Here is a 9,339-nt window from a genome sequence, read left to right on the forward strand (position 1 = left end):
CCGTTTAATTAAGACATGTTCTATGATGAACATGCAATTATCGGTGGTGATAATTAAAGGCAATTAAGGTTAGAAGTGTAAGGATTTAATTTTTGATAAACTGAAATTTTGGCTACTTTGCGATTTATTCTGTAGAATCTGAGAATCACGACTCATCATAGCTTAGTGATGTAGGCCTAGAAATAGAAAAAAAAAACAAGACAAAAAAAACAAAAAAACAAAAAAAACAAAAAAAACAAAAAACAAAAATAAATAATAAATAAGAAAATAAATAAGTAATAAATTTTTCTGGTCAAATTTGACTATAGAGAGATCTTTCACACTCATTCTTAATCCACTGTCTAGCTAAATTATCTTAGAGACGTTTTATAGTGAGGATTGCAATTAGTAATGATTTTGTGCATGTCGGGATAAAAGTCAGCGCACTAAAGACCGTAAAATTAGTAATAATATAATTACCTTATTGATAGTTATCTTTTTATTTAGCAGTCTGCCACTCATTTTTGTTTATTCTTTTAAGAATAAAACTGAGCCGTTCATTATTTTACCACGTGGTAAAATTAATTCGAGTTAAATCTTAGCCTAATACTCAGCATACATCTTCTAGAGACTATGAATTCTTTCTTCTCTCCCAAGTAAATAAGTTCTTTATCTCCGTCATATAGCTGAATTTTCTCTCCTAATTACTCTCTCTTTAGTGATTTTAACCCAAACAATTAACTGCGAATAAACTCGACTCTGGATAAAGCTTTTACTTGGAGAACAAGTAAAAAAATAACAATTAAATTTAATTTTATCACTCCATCAAAATCAACAAGTATACCCTCTCTCTCTCTATACGGATATTTGCTTCCATCCCTTGCTAAATACTAAGTTACTAAGTAGGAACAAGAGAAAGAATTAGAAAGAAAAAGAGAAGAAGGTAGCCAGAATCATAAATTATGCTAGTATTATTCATACCAAAAAACCTAAGGCAAGATAATTACTTAGTAATTATCTTTCCAAGAATAATTTTAACCACTTATTCTTATTTATTTCTTTCATGAATAAATCTCAACCATCCATTATTTTATCATACAGTAAGATTCTCTATAACCATCCATTATTTTATCATACAGTAACAATTTTCCACCCTTCTCCCTCTCCATGACTAAAATTCTCTATCATTTTAGCACTTTCATTAGTTGAATTTTAACCTTAGCTAATTAACCAAGGTTAACAAGAGATAAGTATGACTAGCCAAGGATTTGGCACATTAACTTCAATCTCATCTCTTCCATCCTTGTTCCCAACGAGCTATATGCTCTCTTTTTCCACCACTTCTTTTACTTTTATATCATAATCACATTTAGTAACTTACTAAGGAAAAGAAAAAAGAAAATAGCGAGGAAAAGGGAGAGAAGGCCAAAAAGCCTTGAGAGAAGAAAAAGAGAGTGCACTTAGCTTTGCTTCATATAAATTTCCATCACAAACTCCATAAGCATTTCACCATTTCTTCAAGAACCAAAAATCCTAGTTCATCCTTCTGCGTTTTTTTTTATTCTCCATCTAAAATTCAGCAAAGTGAAGGAAAACTTCTAATTCATCTCCTTTCGATTCGGTTTTGGTAGCTTTTTTTAAAAGGATATGTTATTCTCTTTCTTGTTTAGCAAGCCATCCTTAAGAGCCATAAGAAGCACGCACAATGAGCCTCAAATTTAAGCTCAATAGGATGCAAATCATTCCCCTTTTCTTCCTCTATGCCTTGGCCATAATGCCCAAATTTCATTTAGAAGATCGATTAATCATGTATGAGTTGAACTTCGACGTTGATGTTCTACATAATGAGTTCACTACAAACTTGCCAAAGATGAATATAGATCAAAGAAGAGCAATCGATGTGATTATAAGTGTCGTCAATGGCAATCATAGAGGGTTTTTTTTTCTATGGCTGTAGTGGAATTAGAAAAATGTATCTATACAACACTCTCTCAGGCCTAATACCTTTCAAACCTTTTCAGGGTTTAGCAAGACCGTTACAAAATTGTTGAAACTTATCTTACCACCAAATAATTCAATTCAGTCACGGTTGGTGCTATACAAAACCATCTCAGACCCCACAGATGCAAGCTAGTACCAAGTACCAACCACAGTCCCAATGCCTTAATCTTAGATGTTAAATTCTAGTGGGTTTTTTTTAATATTTTTCTTGCTACACACAAGTTTATGTCAGTCATCATATATACAAAAAAAGAGGGTAGAACTTGAAATACCAACAAGACATGCTCTGTTACCTGATGCCATCCCTAAGTTTTCTTTTTTGGTCTCGCCATCCCTAACTTTAACACCTAATCTGTGTTATGTACATGTTCTTTCAGGCCCAGGCCCAAAAAACACAAAACAGAAACAAAGTTTGTTTTATACACATCTATTGATCTTAACGAACATCAGAAGGCATTGGCAAGCCATTTCCAAAGCAGCTACCACTAGCACTAACGTTGGTCACTGTCACCTCTTTGCAGTGCCCAAGAGACTTGGGATTTTGGTCAGAGTTTTGACATTTTGGGCAAACGAATCGCGCTGGAACGGGATCAATGTCGCGGATGTTAGAACACCTAGTATGCCGCCAAACTCCACATACGTCACAAGCTAGCATTCTCTCCCCATCATCATCCTTCGCCCCACAATTGCAATCTACGGTCCACCTCTCGAGTCCTCGTTCCATTCGGAACTTGCTCAGCCCATTCTTCGCCATGCATCTTCCACGGACACAAACCGTGGCGAGTTCTTCTGATCCTAATAAGTGCTTGACCTGGGTGGGATCTTCAACACCGCTATAGCCAAGTAGCTCATCAACTTGAAATCTTCTGAACATCAGATATACATCTTGGAAAGCATTTGCTGCTTCGATCTTAACATCAGAGACAGTGGCATCTGCAGGCAGCACAATCAGTTCCGGTGGAGTTTTGGCTGCAGGATCTTCAGCTTCATCCACCAGTTCAACCCGACATGATATTCGTATTTTCTGTAGGTCTGACATTGGGGGCATCCCAGGAGTGTAGTCTTTCACAAACTGCTTGCAATCAAGAAGCTTCTGAGCTGAACTCATTGCAAGAACCCTTGTCCCTTCGGGGGCATAATTTACCATCATCTGAGGGTGAAGCAAAGCCTCATATAAATATCTCAAACACTGTAGGAGATTCTCTTTGGATGGATACTTTGAACCAGAAGAGTTGTTTGCAATAATTCCAAAGGAGGAGCCATTTGCAGCCTCAAGTCTAGCAAAAAGAAGCACATACATAGGTATCAGAACCAATTCAAGTCAGATAAAAACAATACCATGCAAAGGACCAAGAGAAACCAAGAGAGAATCTTCCGAGTATAACTAATCAATAGAATCTATATTTTGAGAAAAACATCAGTATTTCAAGGCTAAGCATCAATAATAATCAATAATAAATTAATAGTGGTTTAAATTTATTGAAACTGACTTTCTAAGCTTATGTGTATGGCCTTCTAAGCAGCAAAATTAGAAAACACAGAATTGTAAATACCCCTACGAAAATCATATAGAAGCCTAACCTGTATTCAAAAGTTCCAGTTTGAGGGTTGCATCGGGCATTAACAACCATTCCACCATAGACCACTTTTCCTCCCAGTCCTCCAAGGCAATAATCAAGAAGCTCTGTAGAGGCCAACTTGCAGACTGCACCCCTAAGAGCTCGAGCGCTCACCCAATTGGACCCAGACACTGCACGCAACACCTTGAGCATGGCTTCCTCCACACGTTCAATATCCTTCTTCTCCCAAGACCATAACAGTCCAGAATCGTTAACACGGCGCTTCTTGCAGGCCACGTCATCAACCTTTGTTGCAGTGTCGCGAGCATCATGAATCAAACCCATCAAAAAACAAAAGAGGTCCCTTACATTTACAAGCTCATGGTCTGACAAAGATTGAAAGTATGAAATCATGCCCTGGACACGAGAGAGGGAAGAATTTTGTCCTTGGCACAGGTAGGTAGACAAGGGCAAATTGGATAGGCTGTCAACCGCAGTCTTGTATGCTTCATGCGTGAGACAATAGCTACCAGAACCGAATTGATAACCCCAGTCACCATACCAGGGATGTCCCTTCATGATTGTATGGAGTAGGCGGTACTCTAACCCATATTTCTTTGAAACATCCATCACGCTAACTTTTCTGTTCATGTAGAAAAGAAACTTCAGGGTTAAACACTCAGCTATATCCATATAAACACTTATATGTAACACAAAGGTATATGCATGCAAATACTTTTACGCATGACAAAGGTATACTATTCACCCATGCCAACTTTCACGAAGGATAAGCTATTTCTAGATGCCCAAAAGAGAGCAAGATAACGTGGTAATTTTAAAATCGGTGTATTCTTATGTAGCATCAAGTTTAATTTAAACAATCATTACTTCTTTATCATTTTTCTCAACTCGATGCCATGTTAATGAAAGAAGTTTCACGGGCGAGACTAGTAGAAAACCGAAATTGTAAGTATTCCAGGACCCAACCTTCGTCAAAAAAAAAACAAGTGCTAAACACTAATCAGAATTAAGAATCGTAACCTGACTCCAAGTGTCTTGCATAGGCGATCCCAGAAGTCCATGATATGGCAACCAGAAAGATATCTAGATCCACCTTCTCTGCCATTAACGCGTAGAAGGTGCCCATAACCATTGGCATGGACTACACCATGTAAGAGATGTGTCGTATTCTCTAACTGGTGGTACACCCAGTCCTCCACATCATCAGTGGTAGTCGCATGGTTGCATGACTTACACCTGAAGATGAATTATAAAAAAAAAAGGGCAAAATGTCACAACATAAGCCAGAGCCATTCATATGAGTTTGGAGGGTTTTATCCCCTGAAACCGTTCACATGATGTATAGAACATTCTCTCACTGCACTATATTTTAGAATCCAGAAACATGGTTTGGCATGGCACGGTTAAACCGAGAAATTCACAATTCATATATAGCACTGCCTCATTCCACTAACTCATCTGATTCTAAGGTATTTATCCCTCCGACAGGTAGTTGAACAGAGAAACAAAGTTCACATGACAATATTTCCATGAAACACACTAGAAGGGGAAAAAATTAGGGGGAAAAGACACTTATTACGTGGAAGGGATTACTCACTTGGATTCTGACAAGTGCAGGATATCTCCACAGCACATACATGGTTTATGGTACCCACCAATGGAGCTTCCATCAGCTTTGATTATAAAATGGTAACGTTTCCCGCACACTGGATGGCCGCTCCAACCTAAACATCAAACATATGTGTTTTTGAAATTTCCATCACAAAAATTCCGCTATCAAACTTGTTCAATTCTTTATTGTTACATATATTGTTATCCAATCATATTGGTAAATTATCAAAAAATAGTTTAATTATGATGTTAATTATGTCGAACAATAAACGTATTAAAAAGTAATAATTAATAGTATATAATATTATTCATGAAAGTGTAAGGCAAAATCTAATTAATATTTATTAATAAATAAAATAAATAAATAAATACAAAGACCACCATCGTAGTCAAAGAAAGAACAACGTGCTTCCAAAATACTTGTTTGGATGCGTTGCGTGGCACATGAGTTTGATAACAAAGCCCAATTATCCACTGAACAAAAAGAGCGGAAAAAAACAAAGATGGACTTGGACAGTTGGACCACATAATAATAATAATAATAATAATAATAATAATAATAATAATAATAAAAGCTGTTACGCAACAACGACAGCACAAACAAAAGCCACTGAAATGTCGCAACAAGACCAAAAACTAAAAAAAGTCCTCATTTAAACCAGGAAAAAAAATACGTGGCACCTCTTCACCCTCCCACCTAGTCACCTATTACCTACCCAACCAAGATGGGCCCCATTCCCACCCAATACCCCCCGGGTACTTGCAATTTCTTTTTCTCTTAGCACCTCGAATATATCTGCATTTTATCGTTATTTCATCCGCCACAAATTTAAGCTACTCTCCGTTTTACCGGATTAATTATCTGTCATTCTCATTCTAATGATTTAATAACTGACTATGATTATCCCCTTCTCATTAGATAACCCTGCGACCCTATCCATGGTACTGTTATGCTTATGATTTTTTTTATTATGATTAAGAGTATAATTGATATAAAAATTTCATATCGCGAAACATCATGATAACTTCAGGCTAACTAACCAGGTTCTCTTTTTTATTCATTTTTATTTTATTTTTATAAAGTTGCAGGTTTCCTCCTACAAGATACAGAGGTCAGTACTGGGCATAATAGGTGTGATCTGAAACCGGCAACCGGAGAAAAACCGGTAAAAATAAACAAAAACAACGATGAAACCAAAGCGACTCAAAAAAGGAAACCGAACCGAGTCGGTTAACTGGCGAGTCAACTCACCGAAAACTCGGCACTGGTCGCAGTACACAGATCTGGATCTGGCAACATCCTCCTCCACGATGTCGAGGCACACCGCCGCCGCACCACCGGACTCCGCACCCCCTTCGCCGGCGACGTCGCCAACACGGAAGAGGATCTGCCATGTCAGCAGATGAGGGAAGAGCGCGGAAGGCGGCGGGAGAAGCGCGTGCTTCGTAAGGAAGGATCGGACGGCAGATCTGAAGGGAGCGCCGGCGAAGCCCTCGTGGGCGGCGAGTGATGGGGAGGGGAACGAGAGAAAGTCGTAGAAATCAGCCGTGACTCTCCTCTTCATGCGCTTCAGAGGCTTCCCTCCACTAACGACCATGATCGAGGAGGAAGAGACGGTGGCTGGCGCGTGGTCCAGTGTGTGCGGCGCGTGGGGCGAGATCTCGTCGGGGAAAGGCCAAAATATTGTAGATCTGGATGTGTAGGTGAAAGAAATGGACGGCAGAGAGTGGTGGAGGAAATGAAAATCAACAAAGGAGAGAGATAGAGAAAGAGAGAGAAAGGGTAAAAGAGGAGGGAACGATCGTTTTTTTGTTTAGTTAGTGCGTGATGTATTGTTTGTGTGTGATTTTTTTGCGTCTGAAAGATTAGATTTGATGGCGGCCGTTGGATTTATCTGTGATCAAAATTTTTCCGAATTGTATATGTAAGGAAATGTAATAAAATAGATTTAATGTTGTGGAATGGGCGAGAGAGAAGAGAGAAGAGAGAAGGGAGAAATGGGAATTTTGAATTTTTTTTATTTTTTCTCTTTATGGGAATTAGCGAGAAAGTAGTGCGTGTTTGGGAAAATGAAAGAGAGGGAACGTGGAATCGAAATCTTAGGCGTTAAGCGAGTTTACCGCCTTGAGAGGTCATGCAAATTAGACCAAGCTTTTTGACTCGCACGTTAAGACCAAGTTTGTTCTTATTAGGTGTTAAAGATTATTATTATTATTAGTAAACATTTAAATTTTATTTTAATAAATATATTGAAAATTAAATTGTAGTTTTAATAATATTTTAAAATAATAATTTTAAAATAAGATTCTTATTAACACTACGTTTGAATATTTTATGTATTGTTCCAATTCTATTTATTTTCACTAGTTCTTTAAAAATTATTAATATTTAATAACAACGTTTATTATCCGTAAATATTATTATTTTGAATTAATACTTTGTCAGTAATAATTTATACTTATATTTAGTATTTGTAAAAAATTTATACACATAAAATATATAATTTGTATATATAAATCAACACAATTTATATTGATATTTGTCAGAATTTATAAACATAAATTAATAAAATTTATTTATTGAAGACAATTTAATATTTATATTAGTTAATTATTGGTCAAAATTACTAAAATCTGCTTATTTGCGAGACTTTTTAATATAACAATGCATCACAATTCGTGCAACATTCAATAAATAAGAAAATCAATCAAAATTGGGATGATTAATTTAAATATGGAAAATATTTTGGTGATACACGTTTAAAATGAATTTGAATTCTCTAAAATTTATATTTTTATTTTAGAGGATAAAGTGTAATTTTTTATTTTTAAATAATTTTTTTCTCATATTTTCTCTTGGTCCTACTTATAAAAGAAATTGTAAGAGATCACACTTTCTTCTCTAAAGTAAAATTCAAAATTTAAAAATTTCAAATCTTGTTAAAATGAATATGCCTGGGATAATTATCCTGTTATGATTTGGAACAAATGTAATTTATGTTTTATATTTTTTAGTTTTTTTATTTTTGTTATATGCAAACGCAAGTTGTGTTTAGTTTTTTTTTTTTTTTAAGTTAATAGATATATTTTATTTATGAAACGGAATACAATTGTCTAAAGTGATAGGCACCAAAAAAGAGCTAAAGTTTAGCATAGAATTATGATACACCACTATTTTATGATATATTTTGGACTGAATTGAGTGCGTTTTGTCAACTTCTCTCATACTTATTCATGTAAATTGCATGTTTTTAAGTTTCCTTCTTAAATTTGTGCTATGATTGAAAACATGCTTCCCAGTCCTTTAAATCGCTAATTTTAATCCTCTGTTATTACCATTCGATGCCGTGATATGTGTGTTAAGTGATTACAAGGAATGGCATAGAGGATGAAGAGGAAGCATGCTAAAGTGGAAGGAACACAAGAATTTGAAGATTTGAGAAGCTGGCGGCGACGCACGCGCATGGCTGACGCGTACGTGTGATCAAGCCATTTTTCACTGACACGTACGCGTGACTGATGCGTACGTGTGACCTTGTACAGAGCCCACTGACGCATATGCGTGGCTGACACGTACGCGTGACGAGCGTCACGTGCTGCAATTAACAGAACTTACTGCGGGCGATTTCTAGGTTAATTTGGACCCAGTTTCAAGCCCGAAAATGCATACTAGAGGCTGGGATGGAGCTGAGACTGGAGGGACTTCACACTTTAGCTTAGTTTTTTATTTTCGAATTCTAGTGAGAGAAACTCCCACTTCTCTCTAGGGTTTTTGGTTTTTCTTACTTTTACTTTGAATTGGATCTTGAGAGAGCTGTTGCTACCTTCAATCGGAGTCATCTTCCTTATAATTTTCTTTTCTAGTTCCTTTATTACTCTTACATTTGATTATTTTAAATTCATGTTTGGATCTTTTTATGATTGAATTTTATAAATGTATTGAGTTATTTCTACATATAGTGTTATTGCTTATTTTGTTCTTGTTAATTATTTTCAGTGGTAATTTGAATTGAATCATTTTCCTATTTATTATCATGTCTTTTATCTTTGCTCATCAAGTGTTTGAGGAAATGTCATCCAATATCATGGAGTAGATTTCCTTACTTGGTTGGGGGTTGATAAATGGAGCCACTTGAATTGTTATACTCAAGTATTAATTTGTAATTGG

General features: G+C 36.2%; 1 protein-coding gene and 1 long non-coding RNA gene across 2 annotated transcripts; one reads left to right on the top strand and one right to left on the bottom strand.

The window, feature by feature from the left end:
- Window positions 1-2,148: 2,148 nt before the first annotated feature.
- Window positions 2,149-7,815, bottom strand: LOC112780052 (PHD finger protein At1g33420). The gene is made up of 5 exons (XM_025824397.3): window positions 6,424-7,815; window positions 5,158-5,284; window positions 4,581-4,796; window positions 3,562-4,182; window positions 2,149-3,257 (listed from the first exon to the last, which is right to left on the bottom strand). Exons 1-5 carry the CDS (start codon window positions 6,767-6,769, stop codon window positions 2,417-2,419), a joined length of 2,151 nt encoding a protein of 716 aa, XP_025680182.1. The 5' UTR covers window positions 6,770-7,815; the 3' UTR covers window positions 2,149-2,416.
- Window positions 5,932-7,134, top strand: LOC112780053 (uncharacterized). The gene is made up of 2 exons (XR_003190977.3): window positions 5,932-6,113; window positions 6,255-7,134. It is a non-coding gene; the product is annotated as an uncharacterized lncRNA (long non-coding RNA).
- Window positions 7,816-9,339: the final 1,524 nt, after the last annotated feature.

This window comes from Arachis hypogaea, chromosome 19 (genome assembly GCF_003086295.3).
Source record: "Arachis hypogaea cultivar Tifrunner chromosome 19, arahy.Tifrunner.gnm2.J5K5, whole genome shotgun sequence".
In the NCBI taxonomy this organism is placed as follows: domain Eukaryota; kingdom Viridiplantae; phylum Streptophyta; class Magnoliopsida; order Fabales; family Fabaceae; genus Arachis; species Arachis hypogaea.